Consider the following 24,288-nt stretch of genomic DNA (forward strand, 5'->3'; position numbering starts at 1 on the left):
GATAGATGTATATTCCAATCATAATATAAGCAAGTAAATAATTGTGGCAGTTGGTGAGAAACAGCACAGGGGAGAGGGTGTGGTGTTTGGGACCTTATCTGCTCTGTGCAGTACAGTGTGTTTGTGTGTCCGCGAGTGTGTTTCAGTGGGGGAGTGGCCAGCTGCTCTCTGAAGATCCTTACGGTAACTCTTTACTCTTTCTCCAATTACCGGGCCGTATCACTCGCTAACTTCCTGTCGGTGGTTTTGATAACTGCCGTCAGCGTCTGAGCTCTTACTGCTAATGCTGCATTTTCTGCTGCCCCGCACTTCCACCGGCCAATCCTCTGAGGAATACAGCATCCCTAATGTGAGGGTAGGTTTTTCATGTCAGTGCTGCAATTTGGAGTTCCAGAGGAGTTGAGGCTAGATGCGCGATAATCTATGCTTTTTATTGGCTGAAATTAACGAGCATACTTTTTGGACTTCAGGTTAATGCTGTAGTTTGTAGATTCTGAGGGATTGGCTGTGTGGTGTTCTATGTGCTTTACTGGCAGAATCCATTTCAAATGGATTAGCATACTGATTGGAATCGACAATTGGTTCATTATCTTTCCCAGCCTCAGATCCTCAGGCACGGCTCTTTTGGCCGCTCCAGAGCATATAGACTCAAGGCTAAAGATGACCAGGCTTTTGGCTCTGGAATGACCTGCCTTAGGAGTTTAGGCTGACAGAATCAGTATCGTTTTTTAAATCGCTTCTTAAACCCTTAGACTGGCTTTCATTTGATGTCTTTTATCCGATTAGTTTTACTATGATATTGTTTTTCCCCTGTATTTATCTTGTGGTGCCTTCTTATTTTAAGGCTGTACTAGGCAAACACACCCGTCTTAACAGCCTAAATTACAAAGTGCAATAGAGAAGAGCATCCCATCCCCACTAATTGAGATGCCGTAGATTCTCCCTGTTCGCCCAAATGAAATTCTGATGTCTGGTATGGTCACTTCTCCACCCACAAGAAGTGACAAATCAAAACTTATGAGTGAAATGCAAGAGAAAGCTGGACTCATGTTAAATGAGTTTGGTGTCCTTTGGTATAAAGCGATCTTGAACATGAGCGTGCTGTTTGCTGTTTTTAAATTCCCACGTTGTAAACACCGGGTTCAAAAAAGTGCTACATAAATAACATTAATCATTATTATTATTTTCCCTCCCTCTCTCCGCAGCTCTCCCCACCCACCCCTGATCGTGAGGCACCCACTGCAAAGCGGTAGAAGATGAGTAAGTCCCCGACCCCCAAGGGCACCCCGGTGCAGCGCAGCCCCAGCGATGAGCTCCCTGAGGGGCTCCAGTCCCCTCAGCACTCCACACCCGGCTCCGGACCCCAGCATAAGAAACGCATCTCCAGCCTCCTGCAGAGCCCGGTGAGACAGCTGTTCAACTGTGTGTGTGTGTGTGTGTTTTGCCTTCTCTCTCTCCTCCTCCTCTCCCTCTCTGTCACTCCCTTTCTCTCTCCCTCTCTCTTTCTTCCCTTCCCCCTCATTAAATTCCAATAGATATGATTATCTCCTCAGCTCAGATTAAATCTGTTCTCAATCGCCACTTGACAGCAAGGGCTGCACACAGTTCTAGACCCCATTCAGAGTGTATGAGTGTGTGTTTCTGCATGTGGGAGGGCCACAGAGTGGTGACGCTGCTGAAGTCGTGCACAAGGGTGGAGAGGGTGACCGTGAAGAAGTGAATGGATTGATGAAGAGAGGCTGACTCATTTAATGTGTTTACTTGCCCTCGCCTCTGTAGTGTAGGAGTGTTAATCACTGCTGTGTATTATGAAACTCACATTATTCTTTTAATGTGCATGTCATGCCACATGTGTATGTGATAATCTTCTGTGTGTGTGTGTGTGTATAGTCATTCAGGGAGGAGCTGGATGTGCTGATCCAGGAGCAGATGAAGAAGGGAGGCAGCTCATCCAACCTGTGGGCTCTGAGACAGTTGGCTGACTTCATGGCCTCGCATGGCTCGCCGGCCGCCCTGCCAGTCTCTCCTTCCAGTAGGTGCAAAGGACCATGAATACCCTAATCTCACTAATATACTGTATATACCTTAAAATACCTTTAAAAAACGTTGTTAGCCCAGATGTCCCATTGTTAGTCCGGTTACTCCATTGTTAACTTGGGTGTTCCATCATTAGCCCGATTATTCCATTGTTAGCACAAGGCATTCCATTAATAGCCTACAGGTATTCCATTGTTACCCAGATGTTCCATTGTTAGCGCAGGGGTTCCATGTTTACCCAGGTGTTCCACTGTTACCCTGGGTATTACATTGTTAGCCCAGGTGTTCCATTGATAGCCCAGGTGTTCCATTGTTAGCTCAGGTGTTCCATTGTTAGCCCAGGTGTTCCACTGTTACCCTGGGTATTACATTGTTAGCCCAGGTGTTCCATTGATAGCCCAGGTGTTCCATTGTTAGCTCAGGTGTTCCATTGTTAGCCCAGGTGTTCCACTGTTACCCTGGGTATTACATTGTTAGCCCAGGTGTTCCATTGATAGCCCAGGTGTTCCATTGTTAGCCCAGGTGTTCCACTGTTACCCTGGGTATTACATTGTTAGCCCAGGTGTTCCATTGATAGCCCAGGTGTTCCATTGTTAACTCAGGTGTTCCATTGTTAGCCCAGGTGTTAAACTGTTACACTGGGTATTACATTGTTAGCTCAGGTGTTCCACTGTTAGCTCAGGTGTTCCACTGTTAGTCCAGGTGTTCCATGTTTACCCAGGTGTTCCACTGTTACCCAGGGTATTACATTGTTAGCTCAGGTGTTACATTGTTAGCTCAGGTGTTCCAGTGTTAGCCCAGGTGTTCCATTGTTAGCTCAGGTGTTCCACTGTTAGCCCAGGTGTTCCATTGTTAGCCCAGGTATTCCATTGTTAGCTCAGGTGTTCCAGTGTTAGCCCAAGTGTTACATTGTTAGCTCAGGTGTTCCACTGTTAGCCCAGGTGTTCCATTGTTAGCTCAGGTGATCCATTGTTAGTCCAGGTGTTCCATTGTTAGCTCAGGTGATCCATTGTTAGCTCAGGTGTTCCACTGTTAGCCCAGGTGTTCCACTGTTACCCTGGGTATAACATTGTTAGCTCAGGTGTTCCACTGTTAGCCCAGGTGTTCCACTGTTACCCTGGGTATAACATTGTTAGCTCAGGTGTTCCACTGTTAGCCCAGGCGTTCCATTGTTAGCTCAGGTATAGGCCCTTTTCACACCATCATGGTAACAGCTTCCATGTTGAGAAACTGGTGCATCACAACTTCCTGTGGCAACTTTCTTTTTGGGACTTATTGACAAACCAATCCAACAAAGACAACAAAAACAACAAAATTGTAATGGTTACTAGCATTAGATACATAATGTAATAATGTTATGCAAATGAGGTGATGACTGCCAAGAGATGACAGCAGACGAGGAGAAACTGAAGTTAAAACTCACCTTCATAATCAAAGAGGAAACTTTAGGTGAAGAACTTGTAGCCTTACTCTAGTTTAAATTCAGGAGTCAATGAAAACAGGTCAGCAAGTCTTTGTACTTCACCAATGTTAATTTTGGGCAGGTTGTGGAGCGATTTAGTGAAGGCCATAGCTGGCAACAGGAAGTTGTAATGCACTGGTTTCTCAATGCGAATGCTGTTACCATGATGATTTTTTGACATCCATTGTTATTCCACTGTTAGCCCAGGTGTTCCACTGTTTGGACAAGCCTTTCATTCCATTGTTGGCCCCAGTGCTTCCAACTCTTTTCCAAGGAAAGTTGCTATTGGCTGCTCAAAAAGTCAGTAGAAGTTGCCAGATGACGTGATAGGCTAATTTGCATATCAATATATTTGCTACAGTCTCCGCTCTTAGCAGAGGGAGGGGTCAGTTATGCCGCCAGCTTGCGTCAAGATAGGCTGCTGATTTTCATTCCCATTCATTGTTCGGCTTTTTTTCGCCTTCCAAAAAAATCGCCACAGTGATAGAACAATCTACATCTTTCACTCCTCCATTAGGGGGGCCAAAGGGGGGTCAAGGGGGGTCTTTTCAATAGCATCACTTTCAAAAATATCATTATGAGATCTCTTAGTAAAAGCCACTACATGCTAATAAAAATATTATGATACTAGGTGTCAGAGAGTGTTGATAAAGTATTGCAGGGGGAAAATATCACAATGTTATGTTGTCTCTCACTGCTAGGATGTACACAGGAACATAAATTCACATGCACACACAAACACTGAAAGACGTATTCACAAACCTAAAATGCTTTTTCAAAAGAAGTAATTTTCATTGCATTAAAGACCAGAACATTATACACTCAAAAACGCCAGGAAAAAGCACACCTACATTGCCAAAATGACAAAAATAATGACAATAACAAAGGCATCCATCACGGCCCCTTTTTTTTTCTTCCAAATTTGGACAATTAAAACCAATCAAACACCTTCATATTTACCTCTGTGCGGCTTAACAAACATTAACTGTTCCCTGCAGACCTTTCTCTCTCTCTCTCTCTCTCTCTCTCTCTTTCTCTCTCTCTCTCTGTATGTATATTTCATTGTCTCCCTCTCTCTCTCTCCCTCCCACCATACAGACATGATGATGGTGACGCCCATCAACGACCTGCACGGCTGGGAGCCTGGCAGCATGGTGAAGGGGGAGAGGCTGATGCGCTGCAAGCTGGCCAGTGTCCATCGCCTGGCTGACCTGTACGGCTGGGCCCAGATCAGCCGCACCTGCCTCACTGTCAGTACCATCATCCCTGCTCATTGCATTCTCACCTCAGGCATCTTTATGTCCCTCCACCATGGTACATGATTTGTGGGACATTATGTCATCATGGTGGCGTCTGTCTGTCTGTGTGTAGACACATTCTTTTGAACACAATAGACACTCAAGAACAACACAATATAAACTTTATTCTTACACAACAGGTTCCCCCCATAGAATAGATGATCCGATTAGATTTTGGAGGACCTTGCTGCATTAATTTGCATATCAATGAGGAAAAACTGATATTCTTGAAACTACTATAACTCCTTAATGCTTTAAGATACAGATTTCATATTATACCACCCGTGTGTTATGAGATGTATGTTACCCTGACTCAGACAGTTGTCTGTCGTAACATTGGTTGTTTTACCTCTTCTATATTAAATAATCTTTGCATCAGAGATATGAGTGTGTGGCTAAGGTTGCTGGTTAGAATCCCCGGACAGCCTGGGTAAAAGTGGTTTGGGAAAGTGAATGAGTAACGCTCTTCCCTCCCTCAAGAACTGCTGCAGAGCAATGAAGTTAATTACATTCTCAGTTTCAGGTGGAAAAGTCAATTTGCATAATAATGATAGAGCCTTCATTCTTAATGATTTCTTCATAGATTGGATATGAGAAGCTTTTAATAGCAGAAGATATCCAGTTTTTCATGTCAAGAAAAATCACCTCTTGAATTGAATGAAAGTGAATCAACCCCTAGTGTTCACTGTATCTCAATATGGTCTTCATGCCTTTCTCTCTCTGTCTCTCCTCTGATCCCTCTGTGCCCCACTTTTCTTGGCTATTCAGCTATCCATTTCACTTCACTGTTCTCTATTCATCAGTTCTCTATTCATTCAGGTGAAAACGTCAAATGTCCAAAAAGTCCGATTTCAGAAATTACGAAAAAACGACCTAATTTTCGAAATGCCCCAGGTCACAAAAGTTGCACACATAAAGGACCATGTAAAACTTCAATTCAGTCAAAGACTTGAAAGACGGGGTTGTCACGCAGCAGCAGATTTTTTTCTATATTTTTATTGTCTGTCTCTGTGTGTGTCTCTGCCTCCCTGACAGCTGCGTGTCAGTAAGGAACAGGAACACTTCCTGGTGCTTCCAGACGGCCTGGCCTATAGTGAGGTGACCGCATCCAGCCTGGTGAGTAATCACACTTTGGGTTAGAAAGATATATTGCTTTGCCAATATTGGCCTTTTATTGAAAATTGGATTCAGTGTTGTAGGCCTCCAATATGATGGATATGATGCAGTTTGTTTGATTACATTTTTATTGTTCAATTGATCAATACTCAATACTACACTGGTTTTCTATGGGAAGTGCTGAATTGATTCTAATGTGAAATTTAGATTGGATTCCACACAAGTATGTATTATTTGTAGCCTAAGACTTCAAGAAGCACCATAATTTGTTTGAATTTTGTGCGGTCAATTTTTTTTTTAAAAGTCAGTATCACTTTTTTCAACTTGTGTATAACTCATTTGGGAACAAAACTATTGAAACTGACATTTCTGAGAAGCGGATGCTGATGGCGTTGTGCGGTCCCCAGGTGAAGGTGAACATCCTGGGGGAGGTGGTGGAGAAGGGCAGCACCAGCCTGGGCGTGGACATGGAGAAGTTCAGCCTGCACTCGGCCATCTACTCGGCCCGGCCGGACGTGCGCTGCCTGCTTCACCTCCACACGCCAGCTACGGCCGCGGTGAGTCTGCCTGGGGCGGTCCCAGGGGAGGTTGGCACCTGCTGTTGGCCATATCCACACACACACACACAGAGGCAGGGCTGAGTGGGAGATAGAGTGGGGTAAACACATGTTTTCTGATCAGACTCCATTGGTGAGCCATTAATACTGACACTGGCAGCAGCATACACCTGAATGGGACGTGTGTATCTATGGCAGGTGATTGTCTATGTTAAGAAAAAGGATGGAATTTAAAGGACAATTCCAGCGTGACTGGAGTTTTTGCTCATTTTCCGGCATTCCCTTGCTGTTTTACATCACTATAGATGGTTTTCCAGTGCTTTTATCATATTATGAGATATTTGCTATTTTCCCCGTCTTAGTTGTTTTTCAAAGCATTTTGAGATAAACAGCGTCTAAACATTCCGAATTATTCCTAGTAAAGAAGAGGATGCCAATTTTAAGCTGTAATTGTGTAAAATCAAGCTTGATTTTTTTTTTATTCTACGGACTATAGCTAGCGGAAGCGTGTTGTTTTGGTTTGTCTGTTGGCTTGACTGGGTTGCGTTTGACATAAGGTGGGTCCTAACGTAACCACAGAGAACGTTAGCTATTGGTTGAAATCTTTATTTTGGAGAGGAAAACGCGAGAAGCAGAAAGCGGATGTCAGACGCCCCCTCCTGTCTCATCTCAGCTCAGCTCTTGCGATGTTCCTAGCCTGGTATTAGTGTTCTGATGCAACTATGCAAAATGCGATTGGTGTACCCACAGTGCAATCATTTGGCTTTAGAACATTTGGATTATGCTGTTTGGAGTAATTTTATGGTCAGTTTTTGCCCTTTTTGGAACTCTAAAGAAACATGAGGATGAGTAGATAGATGACAGAATTTTCATATTTGGTTGAACTATTCCTTTAAATCCCATTTGCAGAATTAGGGCTAGACCCATATAGTAGTTTGGCAATATATATATGGCCAATGTTCGCCTTTTATTACAAATTGGTTATTGGCCAGTAAATTTTGTCCCCCTCCAATATGACAAAGGAAAATGGTCACATTTAAAGGCATTGGATATCGGCACAAAATACCAGTAGCAGCCTTCAAAAACCCATGTCCCCCTTTCTCTCCAGACTCTCTTGTCCAGCTCTGAATAAAGTGTGTATTATTTACACCATTTTAGCAGTAAGGTGGATATTATTTCCTTAGCTGTTGCGATGCCAGTGTTCTGCTGTACCACTTGAGCCCGATCACATTATACAGCTGTACAACTTGGATGTCCTTGTACTGCGCCATGTACTTCCAACATTTTGGATGTGAATCTGGCTCATGACCTTCGGTGCAAATCAGCGAAGATTGTTCAGTGTGCAGAGGAGTCTTTATCCTTTATCATTTACATTTTAAGTATTTAGCAGATGCTCTTATCACGACCAACTTCCAATGAGTGAGCAGGTAGGGGTTTACACCCAAATTTACTAATACACGTGCAAATCAGTAGGGCACGGAAAAAAATTAACTGGCACAACTTTCCAGTTTAGCGAATTATTTACTAGCAGATGTCATCCAAATGAGGTCAACTGCAATTCATCCGCAGTTCGGCAATTAGAATACCGGAGGTGTTCCTCTTTCAGAAAATGGCATCACCTGTGAGCAAGAGAAAATACATGTTCTCCCAAACTGAATTATAAGTGCTTGTGGATGAGGTAAAAAAGTAGATTAAAAAGTGTGTGTGTTTGTGCGTGTGCACGAGCGCATGTGTGTGTGTGATTTCAGCTAATAAACCAGCAGCACACCATGGCTGTGGTGCTTAACGGACAGCACCTCTGTCTGCACCTGTCTGTCCCATCTATGAGGCTGGGAGAATGTAGGTATTATATGTCTTTACACTCACGTAACAACCACCCACAGCCTCGGTCTGTTTGACATCACCTCATGCAGCCTGCTAGTTATGAATGAATCATAGGTTGAACCGGGGAATATAGCCACTACGTTTGTGATGAGACAGCCTGGATGTTCATGGAGTAGGTGTGTTTTCTATTTCGGTAAATGTGGTGATCTTCAGTCAGTGGCATTATGGGCCCATCTGTTCCATCTATTGCTCCGATGACATTTGGGATTCCTGCTCAGCTTTGGTGGTGTTGATTTTGTCTGCTGCTTGTGGGAAACAGATATACTGTCCCTGCTGCCGTAGCATGGTCTTAAGTACCCCAGACAGTGCAAGAGTAACGGATGATTGTGACCTGCTGTATATGCCACCATTCGCTGAAAAGTCAAGCCTTATTTCTTCCAGGAGAGATAGAAATGCATGACTTGGCCACCTAGACCCATTTTTCACCTCATCCTCTGACATCCCAAATGGAGTAATGCGTGGATGAAACATTCTCTCATCGTGTTTGACCTCTCCATCTGTCCCTCCCTTTGAACAAGGCAGCAGCCATATTAGCGCAAAAAATAAGACATGCTTTCATTAGGCTTTAAATACCATGCACAGGCTGGGGTGAAATCAGCAGTTTTTACTTTAGTAAATCAGACAGAAGGAGTCATTATGATACTTTGAATAATCTCCTCCTCCAGTTTTGCGCCTTACAGCTGGCATGTAGCTGTTGATGGAAACATTGGCCCTTGCATGGATTGAACCTGTGACATGTCTGTTATGGGACAGACTCTAAATATTACGTCACCCCGCCACTGCCCAGGACTGATGCCTAACTGTCTGTCCAGGTTTCGGCCATGAAGTGCGGCCTCCTGCCCCTGTCCCATGAGGCTCTGCTGGTGGGCGACGTGGCCTACTACGACTACAACGGAGTCATGGAGGAGGAGGAGGAAAGGGTGGAGCTGCAGAAGAACCTGGGGCCCACATGCAAGGTGAGCAGACCATGGGAAACAAGAGGGTTAATATGAGACTCTCATATGATCGCATGATTCAGCATAGCTACTGCTCCAGGGCCATAAGCATGATGACATTAAGCAATGTGGCCTTACAAAGGATTAATTGTTGAAGCTGGTAATGGGTGCATTTTAAGATGATACCAAGATAAAGGTAAGTAGTCAGTTTTTCTGTGCTGCAGACTCAAGATTTGGTCTGACCATACCTTCTCATTGGTTAAGAGGCCATTCTACAGTCACAATATTTCTCAACAACCCACAGCTACTGTAAAATTTTGGGAAAGTTGGAAAAAGTGAACGTAAACTACGGTTTATTGTTTTGGGGGGGAGTTGAGAGTGGAAATTCACTGTCCCAGAGTGAATCTGAAGTACATGATGTGTATCCCAGGTATTGGTGCTGAGGAACCATGGCATTGTGGCCCTTGGGGAGTCTATGGAGGAGGCCTTCTACACCATCTACCACATCCAGGCTGCCTGCCAGATCCAGGTAGTACACACACACACACACACACATTATTCTATTACCCAGCTTAACCGGCTCATAAGGCGACAAAATGTTGCTCTTCTGCATTTTTGCACTGGACTGTTTTATGAATGATAAATGGTCTTATTTTAGGGATTGTGTTGCTTATATGTTTTTTAAGTGTTCAGTTTTTATCTACAGTGTGTGTGTTCCATGTTGTTTTTACCTTTGTGTTTACTTAAACCATACTGTACTGACAGCTGACTTGCTAGAGGCAAGACCCAGTATTAAACTCACTTCTCACAGTGAGATATTTTGTTAGTCTGTGTGTAGGGGAGAAGCAGAGACAGAGTGCTGCCATAGCATGTGTAGGTGTTGGTGAGTGGGCAGGCGAGCTAGCATGTGTAGATAATAGAGATGCACCAATTTTACACCTGGCCGATTGACCTTCCCTTGATACCCTTTCACTTTAATTTAGCAAGCAGATCTGCACTGCAGCGTACTGCACTACAGTACTGTAGAGTGCCAAAGAGAAACTGCAGCCTGCTGTAATCCTATGGGGCCAGCAGTAGCGTGTAGGGAAAAAAACGCTTGTGACTGGAAGGTCTCTGTGTGAATCCCCAGACGTCCTTGTAAAATACGAAAGTTGATGAATAACCCCCCGGCAGTGTGAAGCAGGCTGTTGCTGGAGAAGACAAGTGGTCTCAGTCAACCTTGCTTGAATAAATAAAGAGCCAAAGAAAGACTGCTGCCTGTTGTAAAACTGTGTTGTTCTGCCAGGTGTCAGCGTTGTGCTGTGCCGGTGGCGAACAGAACCTGATTCTGCTAGACAGGACCACCCAGAAACCCAACCCAGCCGGCACCGTGGGCTGGGCCGGCTCCACCTTTGGGCCCCTGCACAAGAGCCGCCTGGGGGAGCATGAGTTTGAAGCCCTCATGAGGACCCTGGACAACTTGGTAGGCAACAGGAGAAACATACAATGATCTCTGTTTGAAGATGACATGAACCTTTTTCAGAAAAACAGTTATTCAGTTGTTGACAAGAAAATCCTTTTTAGAGTTGGTTGAATTAAAAGTGAATAGACACTTTGCAGCTGAGTCACATGCCCTACAACTCCTCTCTCTGTTGTTTTCCCAGGGCTACCGCACCGGCTACGCCTACCGTTTCCCCGTGCTGCTGGAGCGTTCGCGGATGCGGAGGGAGGTGGAGGTCCCTGCCACCGTCACAGGCTTCCACCAGTTCGAGGAGGATGGAGGCCACCCGGCTCTAAGGCAGCACCCTTTCGCTCAGCGCCAGCAGCAGGAGAGGACCCGCTGGCTCAACACCCCCAACACCTACCAGAAAGTCAACCAGGACCAGGCCAGTCCTGGACACCAGCGCACCACCGTGAGGCTGGGGAGGGGTGTGGGGGGTGTGTGTGGATAAGGCTGGGGGCACACTACAAGACTTAATAGACTGAGAAAAGTTTTTATTCATCATGCATTGTAGAGGCGCACACACTTGACGACAAGTCGGATTTGGGGAACACCCGCTACCCAAGTTCTTATGCTAGCAACCCTCCAATCTGGCAAAAACACAAACGCTGCTACAACAGAGAACCAAAACAAACATGGGGATCGAGCATTTTTCTTTCCACACTTTCTGGAGTTTCTTCCTTCTCTTGTGCTCAACTCTCATTGGCTATTGGTGGTCTCTGTTTAGATTTGATCGACCAGCTCCCACTACAGGAGGACATCAAGACTTGTCCAAATTTAAATCACAAAAATCGAACATGTTTGAAATAATTATGGTCCCGACTGGATTGGGAAGCAAGAGACTTAAGTCCTGAATCCTCACACATGTGCCACCCATACATTGCAACCGCCCCAACCAACACAGACTGGGTCCGATCTTGAAAATTAGTCATGATGGCCAAATGGTGGCTCTAATCGGCCTAAAAGACATGTAGTGTGTCCCCAGCCTAAGGAAGGAGGGGTGGATGGGACAGTGTTGGGAGGGATGCAGAGAGATAAATCATGAGTAAGGGGCTAGAGAAGGGAGGGATGAGGACCAGGAGTAGGGGTGAAATTTAAGGGAGCTGGAACTGAGGAGAGAGGGAAGAAAAGGCTTGAAGCTTGCCAAGGCTTGGGGCTGAGTTAGGGCTGAGGGAGGGACCACAGCAGGCAGGGAGGAGACTAGAGCAGTGTCAAATTGTCCAATTTTCTGTCTCTGAAATATCACTCTGAAATTGCTTAGAATTTACACTTAACTTGTAAAATTGGTGTTAAATTTTCTATGCATTCAAGTATTTAACCCCTTTGTCAAGATCATTCATATTGCATTATGAAACCAAGGGCCCTTGGTTTAATTCAGAACCAAAATCAGCGCTTTCCCATCTGATCCGTGAAGGCTGATGTAAGCTCTTTTGTCTCTGTGAAGCTTGGTAATGTTAATGAATAGGGCTGGGCGATAATTCAATATTATCGTTTATCGTCTTTCAGTGGAATCATATCGTGATGATATGAAGATATTTTAATATCGTGACACACATTTCTGCTGTCTAAATTGATGATGACAAGCAAATTTTACTTAACAACTCTCATAAAATGAGGTATGGTAGGAATATTATTTGAATATTTTGTTTGACATCACACCTAACATTACCATTCAGTTCAATGAGATGAACATTAATTTGATTATTTAACGTGATTTTGCATACATGAACTATATCGTGATATATATTGATATCGAGAAAAATCCTTATGATTATCATGATATTGATTTCAACCATATCGCCCAGCCCTACTAATGAAGCGTTTGTTGTTATGTGCCAGTACCTCAGGGGAAGGATCCAGCAGAGCTGCAGTGATGGGAGTCCTTTTGAGACGAAAACAATACGAAAGACCCCAGTCCTTACATCAGTGGGAGGAGACTAGCTCTCCCTCTCGGTTTCTCTCCTCCCCTGTACCTCCCACCCTCCTCTCTGTCCTGTTCTCTGCATTGCAGGGGAAAGCCTAGTGCTCAGTGATGATCACTGCAGTGCAGTCTGCCCTCTGGTGGCACACAATGCTGCATGTTCTGAAAGCTCCTTCATCTTCACTGCACTTGGTCAATTGGTGATACCCATACTGAAAATAGACATCATTTCTGAAATATAAAACTGCACTCAATGCTGCAAAAATGGCCAATCCTCAGATGTCCCATAATGTATTTTTTTTAAAGAGTTTTGTTCCGAAATTAGATATCTATCGAGTGAAAAATGTGACACCATCATGTACAAAATTGATAGGAAACACATGATGGTACTTTTTAAAGGATACAAGTGCAACTTATAAGTCATTGGCTGGCTAATTGATAACACTTTCACTGACCAGATCCTCTATATTTTGGACATATTCAGTGATAAAATTCTGCTCATGTTTTTTGTTTTTTTCAAAAATGGATAGATATTGTTTTGGAAATGAGTTCCAATGTTGGTTCTCTGTCCCTCAGTGGCTGAAGGCAGAGGAGATGACGCAGGCTGGCAGCACGTCCATCAAGATCGAGAACCCAAACCAGTTTGTTCCTCTTTTCACCAATCCTCAAGAGGTGCTTGAGACACGAAACAAGGTAGGCCTTCTCCTTCCTGGCTCCTGGCCTTGTCATCTTCTTTCTCTCTCACACAAGTCCTGTCATTCTCCTCTTGCATACGATCTAATGAATCAGAAATCTTAAACAGGCGATTTGAAAGATCTTTTAAATATACATTCACTTTGTTTTCAGATCCGGCAGCAGAATCGTCAGGACATGAAGACGGCAGGACCGCAGTCTCAAGTCCTAGCCAGCGTCATAACAGATGACAGTCCTCCGGTAAACTGCAGCCACTGTGCCCCCCCAGTGTGTCTCTGTTTGTGTCCAGTTCCTTCTGTGTCAGAGAAACCTCGGACAAACCCACATAACTAAGAGATGAATTTCATTTTTTTTCCCGCTTGTGCTTCAGTCTCCAGTCAGCCCGCCCGAACTGCCACCAGAGCCAGAACCTCCCAACCCCTTTAACGAGCTGACAGACCAGGAGCTGGAGGAGTACCGCAAGGAGGTGCAGAGGAAACAGGATGGAGGGACCAACGGTACGGCTAATTCAGCTCACCTCAGCTCCTGCTAAACTAAGCAATAAAGCTATCACACCTAGCGCTATGACTATACATATTAACTATATCTATAAAGATGTATAGTTTCTCAACCATACATACCATAACTTATATTCTTCCGTACAGTACATCTATGTCTTTTTATTCATAAGTTTAGAACTAACTTTTGATTGGCTAAAAATGATTTATGATTGTTCCATTTAAAAATTCGCTTTGAGAACGATATGAGAATATACAGTAGTTCTCTAATATGGGAGGGAACACAGTCATTCTATTTACTTGTAACGATGTGAATCTTTTTATAGCCACAGTAATCTTTAGAGGAGTCATCCTAGCTGTAAAGGCGGCTTAACACACTACCCCCCACTTTCAATATTAATGTGTCTCACACTTTCTGGTAACCCTCTTAAAAGTGTTATGTGTAACATTTTTATCATCAACATTTTTAACATCAATATATCGCTGTCAAATTAATGTGATACCTTGGTATAATGACCGTAAACAAACAAGACCATGATCAATTTTCGACATTTTCGTAAACCCTGTGCTTCCTGTCAGAGAGGATGTTCTTACTCGTCCTCCCTGGCATTCCACTCCTTTGTTTTCTCTCTGGAAGAACAGCGGCCTCTTCCTGTTCTGTACCGTAAAGCAAATCCAGAATCTGGAATCTGACCTTGTGCAACATAATGTAAAATGCAATGTAGAGACTGATAATCTTCTTGTCAATGGTCTTGTTTGTTTATGGTAATTGTACTGATGTTTCAAAATGAATGTGGTAATGACTTATTGATGTTAAAATGCTGCACATAGCATCTTTAAGCACTATGGCCTCCACTTAACCCTACTTCATTTGTGACTGTTGTGTATTCTTGGCTCACTTCTCTCTTTACCTCACAAATCTAACTTCCTGCATAGCTAAATGGCTTTTTTTAGCCCACACTGTCCCTCACTGTGTGTCTGTTTTGTATTTGTGTTTGTGTGTGTGTGTGTGTGTGTGTGTGTATGTGTGTGAGTAGGGGAGGAGGTGGCAAATGACAAGGAGTCGCCCCCTGCTACCTCCCCCACAAAGAGCCCTCCCCCCAGCACCCCCCCTCTCTCAGGTGAGGCTTGGCGGTGCTAGCTAGTCTGACAGTCTGCCCTGCTTGCCTTGCACACCGGCCGTGCCACCAGCAGCCTGCTTTAAGTCACATGGACACACATGTGTGACTCAGCGCTGCTTCTGCCTTCTCATGCTTCAGATGCTCACTGACGAACCTGTTACTCCTCTCGCCATACACAGCAGTTGACATCTCAGCAGTTGACCGATTTGGCAATATAAATTTGCTGTATACTCACATAGATTCTTGAAAGTAGACTTTATTAAAATGCAGGTTTGTTTTGCTTCATTGTTTACTAATGATACAATTAAAAGCAATCTCCAAAAGGCATTTAAAATTCATATTTAGCTGTCATATTACTGTCCATCATTGTATCAATAGAACAGGCAAGGCAACAAAAGTGAATACAACAATTTTTTTAAAATTTCACCTATGGTTTGACCGATATGGGTTTTTGAAGGCCGATAGCAATACTGATATTTTTGGATTTAAGCTGTCGATAGTCAGTATTCTGTGCCGATATTCAGTATCTTTAAATTTGAATTGTAACTTTTAAAGGTAAGATACGATATGGAGTAACATGGGACGTCAGGTTTCAATGGTGTTTGTGGTTGTTGTAGTAGTTGCTGTTTGATGTGCACTTGCCACATTTCATTCCTTTTGCAGGGAAATCCATCTGTCTCCACACCCACTGTCTGTACCTCTCTCCCTCTGTCTCTGTGTCTGTCCTTTTTTCCGTGTTCCTCCACACTGACTCATAGGGCACTCCTCTGGTGCTAAGGTCTTGTCTCCCTAGTAAGTACAGAGAAACAGTAAGACGACCCACTTCTCATTAAGCAAGCATGTTCGCCACAACTGCATTGACTTGTCTGGCGTGTAGCTTTGTAACTCCACCCCGATCGGCGCGTTCTGTCTGATCGCTGACGCTTCTGTCTTTCTTTCTTTGTGATCCTCTAACAATCCCCCGGCCCATCAGAAGAGGCAAAGACGGACTCCCCGGCCATACAGAACGGAGGGGAGGAGGAGAAGCAGACGACGGAGGAGCTGGAGAAAGGCATGAAGGCGCTGTCCACCAACGACACGTCCACCCCGCCCGCCACCACCCCCGCCGCTCTGCCTGCCAAGCCACAAGGTGGCACCCCGGAGGGCTCGCCCTCCAAGTCCCCCTCCAAGAAGAAGAAGAAATTCAAGGCGCCCTCGTTCCTGAAGAAGAGCAAGAAGCAGAAAGAGAAAGCTGAGACCTGAGGAGTGCATATAGACCCAGACCTTGGTGAAATACTATTTGAAAATGTTTATTTGTGTGTGTTTTAACTGGGTTTAGCAGCAGATGGGCGGGGTTTACTGCATCAGGGCAATTCAAATAGTGTCAGGTGAGATGTCAGTCACAGAAAAGCTATAGCCTATTGACTTTCAAATACTTTCCTGTGGTAGCCTAAACTTTCTGGTACTCATTGTATTGTTCTATGCAGGAACCCATCTGGTACCTTAAGCAGGTTTAAAAAAAAAAAAACACTTCAAATACTATTTGACCCCGGTCTGATACAGAAAAAAAACATTTTTTTGACACACTACTTCTTATCACGCTGGCACAGACAAACACTCACACAATTCCTGTATTACTCATACTCACATCTTCTTTTTCACCCGCTTCTGTGCTTATCAAACCATTACTGAAGTTCACTGTATGGACGTTTTAAGTTCCTCTCATTTCACGACTGGGATTGGAAGTAGTCTGATCCGATGCACTCGCAGCTCAGAACTCGTTTCATACCGATCTTTATGTTCTCCACGACTTTGCAAGACACAGTGGAATCACTAACAGCCCCCATGATTTATGCACCCCCTCATTCATGTATAGGCATAATGCACTCCACATATGTATATATAAACATTCCAGTATGTTGTATTTATTCATCATCATAGACATCCCCTGGTCATGATTTGGTAATAACTATCAGATAAATGTTGCAGGTATATTATGTGAGCACAGGTGCAGTACATGTAGAAATATGCTGATAGATGCTGATCGTGCTCCTCTGACTGAATGCTGGTTTTGTGTAAACCTATCAGCCTATTCAAGTTATTACAGCAGGGACAAATAAAGAAAAGAAACGAAAGGAAAAAAAATTATACTGGCTCCCAACAAAACACTGGCCGCTATGAATGCCACTAATACCAAACAAGGACATGAAGCGAAAAGAATCTGTTGCTTGTTGATGCAGTTTGAAGTCCAATAATGGAAGGCACTAAACATTCCACTTTTCTGATTTTCTTTTAAATCTATGTGTGCAAAATACCTCTCGACAGCTGTAATTATTTTTTTTTTTTAACCGGTAGCTGTTATCAAAATGCTGATGTGTGATGTTTGTTCATGGTTTTAATTTATTTCATATTAGAATGTATAAGTGAGTGTTGCAAGGTTAACATGTACCAGTCATTAAAGATCAAGTTGATTTCAAACCAACTGGGCATCCAGTTTGTGTCTCCCGTCTGTGTCTCCCTGTTGCATTATCTCATGGCTTACCCTCCTTTATTTTCCACATGCCACTTTGATGGCATGTTAATATGTTAATATAGCATTGCAGTGTGAAAGGGCTCCATAATGCCAGGGTCCCAGATCATTGAAGGGTAAAGCCACCCTAAAACACAATTCACTCATTTTTGTGAATTGTGTCTTACAGTGGCTTTCTTGGATGTTGGATGGTTTGCTCCATTTTGTGCATGTGAACAATTCTTTTCCAAAGCTAAAAAACAGAGTTAAAATTTTTGGTCATTAATTTCAGCAAGACACAAAACCCAGAGCTGCTCCATCAACAATGAATTGGAGGGTCAGAGATAAGAGATTGTGTGAGCTTTTACACCCATAGAAGCTTTATTTAAGTCCTAGTCTCTTTATATAACAACAAATAATATTAGTTTATTTAAATACTAACTATCATTATTAGTTTAAGTACTAACAATTAGTACAATTTTCTTCTAATTAGTAACTAAGTAATTTTCTTCTAGTTGCAGCAGTAGTTTAAGTACTAATAACAACAGCATTTGTTCAAGCACAAAGTCAGCATTAGTTTGATTATTTTAAGTAGTCTACACCATAAAATAATAAAAGTAACCTACTCCAATATCAACGAGCTGCGGATGAATCTCCTCTTGGTCGGTAGGTGGTGCTGTGTCGCGGAGGAACACCGGAAGTATAGATGTTTTCTCCCAAATGCAGAATGAGAAAAGCCTGCTTCGTTGGTGTTAGCATTGACGATATTTACGTTACAGAGCAGAAATCTCCAATTTCTCAAGGTTTCTCATCGTAAATTGTGTTGTTTTACCAGGTCACGTTAACATTTGATTGGGCACGAAAATGGGCAGGAGTCGGAGTCGAACTCCCCCAAGACGAGGTAAGAAAGACTATGAGCTAACTTACTGTTTATCGTTAGCTGACTGTTAGCCCGGACATGCTTCCTTCACTGTGGGGACAGCGTCAGACCAAATCAAAATTCTGGCAATTCAATGTTGCTTTGTTTATTGGCAAAAGTATTCACCCCTAAAATCTGACTCAAGACCCTTTCAGAATCATTCGCACCCACTCTTCAGTTCGGCGTACACATGATTCACCAAGCAGCACTTGGTTCAATAAAATGTGAACTTAATCGGTTCGCCAATTGTTTCCATTTTCTTCCACCGTAACACGGCGGCGGCTGGCAGTCTATGAGCGAGGAGTGTGAACCAATTCTAGTCCTGAGATTTTATTGAAATAAAGTGCTTCTTGGTGAATAACTTGAATGCAGAATTCACCAGAATAAATTATTTTTCCATTCGAGAGAACAGAACGTATCGAGGAATGTAGAGAGGTGGCAGTGTTGGTTAATTACCAAGGAAAATAAGGACGTATCGTATCAAAAGTGACTCCCATGGGCACATCTTAGCTAATTTTGACGAACACATTCGCAGCACTCGGTTTGGGACAACGCTAGGCCGAGCTATGTCTTGTCTGTTTAAAAACACAAAACGACTAGCCTATCTCAAGGTGTCGCTGTTATTCCTTAACGTTTTTACTTAACGTTACACAGTTCGAATGCGGTCAAAGTAATGCATAAAGTTAGGCTAAAGCTATGTAATGTACTTTTTGCATTTTCCACCCCAAAATACCTTTAGTGCACATTGTCGTTGACTAAACTCCAAGATGAATTATTGTCTTGCCTCATGAAACTGCTGCAAAGGTAGCTTTAAGAATGTTTTGAAGTGCTTTGTTTCCACCATTTTCCTGTCTTGTTTACTTATTCCGTCATAACGTCACACACATCCGTGGCCAGGTTGAATCCTTTTACTAAGAACTGGTGGGCTGCTGATTCATGTCACCTCAACTACAGTAGACCAATATACATTTTTGAAGACGGATGCCGATATTTTTGCATCAAATCTGCCTTTAATTTGGGTCAATATTCAATATCTTTTAAATATGACATTTTAATGCCAACAAATAATATTCACTGCTCAGCATCAACAACATCTTCCCTTTGGCAACTTTCACAATCAATTTCAAACAATTTATTTTAATAAATACTGACTTAACTCTACCTTGTGAGGCAAAGATTAGCCTACAATGAATTACACATCAAGAGTAAGAGGTTTGAAGGTTTGCATTGCCAGCCTGTCTTTCATGTAGAACACCTATGGTTATGAGCTCTTGAGTACCCTTTAGGCCTAGAAAAGCCATTCAAGTTTCATCCTCATCATTGCAGGGACCTAAAGTGAAACACTTTCAGATTAAGGCAATTATATCTGCACAATGAAATGCTCATTTAAATGCATTGGCAGTTTTAGAGCACATTTCCTTACAATCCAAATTCTCATCACAATCATTTAGCTATAATTTAGTTTCTTTCCAGTTATTAAGAGTGGCAAGTGATTGAATTCTTGAACAAATCTTGTGACAGAATATATTAAATGATAAAGGAAACTTGCATGCTGCCAAGGACTCTTATAGGATGTATTGCATACCACTATTGCATACGTATCACATATTGGTCAAAAGATGTCATAGAGAAGTGCAAAAAAGTAAAGGAAACAATCTCTTAAATCATCATCACAGTCATTTAGATAACAATATTATTGTGCATACCAGTAGGCCTCATTAATAATTCCACAGTTCTGGCATACAGCTAACATCTGTTATCCCATTCACTCCTGTCCTGCAGAGAGGCGGCGTTCCCGCTCGACTTCAAGGGAGCGCGAGCGAAGGCGCAGGGAGAGGGAGCGCTCGCGCTCTCGAGATCGGGACCGAGACCGCCGGAGGAGCCGCTCGCGGTCTCCTCATAGGAGACGTTCAAGGTGAGACAACCATTCAAGTCTTTCTGTCTGTTTAGTAAACAGACAGAGAGAGACAGTAGAGTGGTTGTTTTTTCAGATGACTGACTGCAGTAATCTGTCCTGCGTTAAATAGTATTTGCAAGTGATTCTCAGGGATTGTTTTAACTTGCTTGGAGTACCAGATGGGTGACGTGGACCGCATCAGGACCATTCAGATTATGGTCAGACCGATATATTGGCAAGCCGATATTGGCCCTTTATTAAAACTCAGCTACTGGCTAGTCAGTGTCGTCCACCTTCGATATGATTAATTTGATAGTTTGTTTGATTATGTATGTATGAATTGTAAAATTGATCAATAATACACTGGTTGTCTATGCTTTTAACCTGAATTCAATGTGACATTTTGATCAGATTCCACACAAGTATGCATGAATATTGTTATTATTACTGTTATTATTATCATTACCCTTGGTTTTGATAAAGTAAGATAATAAGATAAGATATACTTTATTGTTGAAATATGTCTTGGACTCTGTGTTGCTGTATCACTTAATAAAAACATCAGTTCCATACACATCATACTTCTCATGATACATACAATCATACACATCATCATACAATCAAATGTACAATTTCACATACATGTTCCTACATACAATAAAAGAACGCATAGCAACCTATTGCACGACCCCATTGCATCATACGGTGCAACTATTGCACTGAATGCACAACCCCTGTAGCCTACTAATGACAAATGATTGCATAAACATCTCTAGCCACATTTAATGTAACACTGCACAACGCCTATAGCCTCATACTCCACTGCTCACTGCTGTTCAGAAACTTAGTTGACGAAGGCACAAATGATTATTTTTAAAACGGTTGAGTTTACAGTGAGGGAGTCTGTAACGTCTGCGAGGGGGAGAATATGAGATGGATCAGACAGTATTTTCTGTGCCTGTGTGATGATAGACTGCTCATATATTGATTGGCGGGACTGCTGTTCTTTAATACCCATGACCTTCATGGCAGTCTGCACCAGACGGACAAGCTTATGTAGTGTTTTAGTGTCCCACGGTCTTAATGCTGTTTCAGAGGCTTTTCCACACTGCCAAGAATACAACTGTGGGAGAAACATTGAATACTATTGTTTGCATATCAATGGTCAAATTGAATATTGGCACTAAATTGGCACTCAGTGTCAGCCTACAATAACCCATATCAGCCGAACCTCAATTCAGATGTCACAGAAAAGTCTACTAAATTGTCTTTCAAATACTTTCCTGTGACTTCATGCCACTCTTTGTCCTTTGTGGCTAACCACATTTTTCTGGCCCCTAAGTAGACTAAAACAAACCATCAGAAGTGTTTGTGAATATAATTTGGTGCAGGACTGGCCTCACTAGTCTTGATAACACGTCCTCCAGCCATCTCTGTGTCTTGCCTGCAGGTCTCCTCCTAGACGTCACCGCTCCTCCTCCCTCTCTCCTGGGAGGCAGAAAGATGACCGAAAAGACGGCAAGGATAAGGCAGTGAAGGCCATTCAGATCTCAGGTAGCAGATGAATATAATGCATTATATGGCGGCAGTGCAAGTTAATATATGTTTGACCAAATGATTCATCTTTTTCAATGACAGTTCCAATTGCGAACGCAACACTAAGTCTCGGCCAATATCATATACCAATCCATAATTTTTACAATATAAATTTAGATACAATGGATCTTTGTGTCAGATTTTAGTATCATAGAAATTCTAACACCCTGTTTTAGCCTGATAGTGGCCCAATATCTGATTCCATTATCGACACTGGTACATGCCTGCTTTGACACTTTGTATCTGCTTAGCTCTTAAAGGATTCAATCAACTTTCTGCAACTTTTTCTAAGGAAGCTTTCAGATGGCACAAATCTAGTGAAATTGTGAGGGCTTGTTTCACGGCCTGATTGGATCTGAAACTCTGCATTGTTTTGCAGCGGAAGACATGCAAGGCAAAACAGAAGAGGAGATTGAGATGATGAAAACGATGGGATTTGGTTCCTTTGACACCACAAAGGTGAGAACACAAGGCTGCCTTACATTGTTTATCCAGCCACAAGAGGGCGCACTTTATTCAGGCTGTTGCCTTCTACACTCAAATTGAACAAGAGAATACATTCATTGATTTTTCATGTGGGTCAAAAGTATATATACTGTAACACTTTTTTTTTTTTTTATCAATATAGTCAAAGTCAATTAAGCTGGTCTCAGATGGGTTGCAAAGGGCCTGCACTTTGAGACTACTTCTGAATTATCTCAAATTTGGCTAAGTATAGTATTGTATATAAGGACTAGTAATAGTCTAGCTTTAATTACAATTTTGTCTAACTGAATCATGTCAACTGGAATATTTTTATTTTGTATTTATTTTTTTTAACCTCTGGTACATAAATATATTTGAAGGTAAATCATGTTTCAACCATTAATGAATCAGCTCTGCTCAACCCACTCCAACAAAATAGGTTTTGTACAGTATGTGAGAGGCAATAATTGTGTTTTCAAACAGGGGAAGAAGACTGACGGATCGGTCAATGCACATGCTATCAATGTGTCCCAGAAGAGAAAATACAGGTACGTAAAGACCTCATTTTACAAAAAAAAGAAAGAAAGTTGTCAGATGGCTGGAGCTGCTTTATAAAATTCTGAGCACAGACCACATAGACACTTTTGGACATGTTTCTTAACACCTAGTTTTAGTACATTGTCTGTGATCTGTTTCAAGTTGTTTGTTAAAAAGCTAATCGTTGACCAGGTTGTTGGGTTAAAAAAACAGCAACTTTTTCAGTCCTCTTCACAGTGAGCGCTCTCAGCATCAACCAGTGTTATGGCAGCCAATCACCTCTGCAGGTGTTTCTATGCAGAGATCTCGGCTCTCCCATTGGTGCTCGATGACGTAATGTGCAAGTGTTGCAAGGGTAACAGTGATGTAATGTTTTTCTTTTTTTTTTTATATATTTATTTTCCTAGGCAGTACATGAACAGAAAAGGTGGATTCAACCGACCACTGGACTTTATCGCTTGAACGTAGCAACAGCTTCGGATACCCAAGAAGTAAACCTTTGATAGTTCTCCCCTCACAGCAGTGGATGGTTTTGTGCCAGTAGTTTTTGCTTGGTTGTTTTTCTTACCAGTTTTGTGTGATGCAAAAATTCTGTATATACCTTTTAATAACCGAACACAAAAGTGTAAATATTAAAATATGCTGTAAGCCACAGCTGCGTATCGATAAGAGAACCCATGTGGACACAATGCATGGAACTACTTGTTATTGAGGTGTAAGGTGTTTCCATTGAAATAAAAATGTTTTAAAATTGTGTAGCTTCAATCCTTTCATGATTATACACAGATACCACCAGCACTTCTTCTTACATGCATATTTCAATTTAATTATAACATACAACTGGCAGTTTATGAGTAAATTGTTGTATTTAATCAAAAGCAGTATGTCTGGGTGCATGCTAGTATCCTTTATTTTTTTAAATTACATTTATTTTTGTTTTTTCCATGGAAAATCGGCCACTCTTGATCTTGTTCAATCTTCTCAATCTTGTGAGTTAACCTTATAATTTAACCAACATTTTATATCTTTGTAATGTCAATCATGCTTCTAAAAACAATGGGTGTAGGCCTGAACGGATATTCTTTCTCATTGGAGAAGCAAGACACACCAATAGTACGACAGCATGTGAATCTGTCCAATCACTGGTCTCGAAATAAGACAAACAACACACCGAAAACCAATCGTTGCCATACACCGCGAAACAGCATGGCAAAGGGGCGTGCCTTCTGTCAAAAACAGGGGTGTTGTCACTGTAGTCACCGTTGTCACGTGGTGCATATCGCCCAATGGCTACCACGTTCATCGGAAAACATCCAATCATGGCGAGCCAGTATGTTGTGCGGAAACAGAGCCCATTTTGGCTCCGTATAGTACGCTATAACGAA

The 24,288-nt window shown here is 42.5% G+C and overlaps 2 protein-coding genes across 2 annotated transcripts; both read left to right on the forward strand.

The window, feature by feature from the left end:
• Positions 1-248: 248 nt before the first annotated feature.
• Positions 249-17,462, forward strand: add2 (adducin 2 (beta)). Its single transcript, XM_078285249.1, has 15 exons — positions 249-355; positions 1,206-1,403; positions 1,891-2,038; positions 4,598-4,749; positions 5,833-5,913; positions 6,321-6,470; positions 9,167-9,310; positions 9,720-9,818; positions 10,575-10,751; positions 10,933-11,181; positions 13,267-13,383; positions 13,537-13,623; positions 13,754-13,880; positions 14,918-15,001; positions 15,975-17,462. The coding sequence occupies exons 2-15, from the start codon at positions 1,257-1,259 to the stop codon at positions 16,241-16,243; spliced, it is 2,031 nt and encodes a 676-aa protein (XP_078141375.1). The 5' UTR covers positions 249-355; positions 1,206-1,256; the 3' UTR covers positions 16,244-17,462.
• A 758-nt stretch (positions 17,463-18,220) lies between these two features.
• snrnp27 (small nuclear ribonucleoprotein 27 (U4/U6.U5)) lies at positions 18,221-23,657 on the forward strand. Its single transcript, XM_071922252.2, has 6 exons — positions 18,221-18,390; positions 20,191-20,323; positions 21,756-21,859; positions 22,281-22,360; positions 22,850-22,914; positions 23,311-23,657. The coding sequence occupies exons 1-6, from the start codon at positions 18,354-18,356 to the stop codon at positions 23,363-23,365; spliced, it is 474 nt and encodes a 157-aa protein (XP_071778353.1). The 5' UTR covers positions 18,221-18,353; the 3' UTR covers positions 23,366-23,657.
• The last annotated feature ends 631 nt before the right edge of the window (positions 23,658-24,288 follow it).

Source organism: Centroberyx gerrardi, chromosome 8, assembly GCF_048128805.1.
Source record: "Centroberyx gerrardi isolate f3 chromosome 8, fCenGer3.hap1.cur.20231027, whole genome shotgun sequence".
Taxonomy (NCBI): domain Eukaryota; kingdom Metazoa; phylum Chordata; class Actinopteri; order Beryciformes; family Berycidae; genus Centroberyx; species Centroberyx gerrardi.

What these genes read in the sequence shown, in the direction of transcription:
- add2 (XM_078285249.1), top strand. Translation starts at nt 1,257, where the DNA reads ATGAGTAAGTCCCCGACCCCCAAGGGCACCCCGGTGCAGCGCAGCCCC. An exon ending in ACACGCCAGCTACGGCCGCG is followed by an intron (nt 6,471 to 9,166) that starts GTGAGTCTGCCT and finishes CTGTCTGTCCAG; the next exon opens with GTTTCGGCCATGAAGTGCGG. An exon ending in CTGGACACCAGCGCACCACC is followed by an intron (nt 11,182 to 13,266) that starts GTGAGGCTGGGG and finishes TCTGTCCCTCAG; the next exon opens with TGGCTGAAGGCAGAGGAGAT.
- snrnp27 (XM_071922252.2), top strand. Translation starts at nt 18,354, where the DNA reads ATGGGCAGGAGTCGGAGTCGAACTCCCCCAAGACGAG. An exon ending in GTTCCTTTGACACCACAAAG is followed by an intron (nt 22,361 to 22,849) that starts GTGAGAACACAA and finishes GTTTTCAAACAG; the next exon opens with GGGAAGAAGACTGACGGATC. An exon ending in TCCCAGAAGAGAAAATACAG is followed by an intron (nt 22,915 to 23,310) that starts GTACGTAAAGAC and finishes TTATTTTCCTAG; the next exon opens with GCAGTACATGAACAGAAAAG.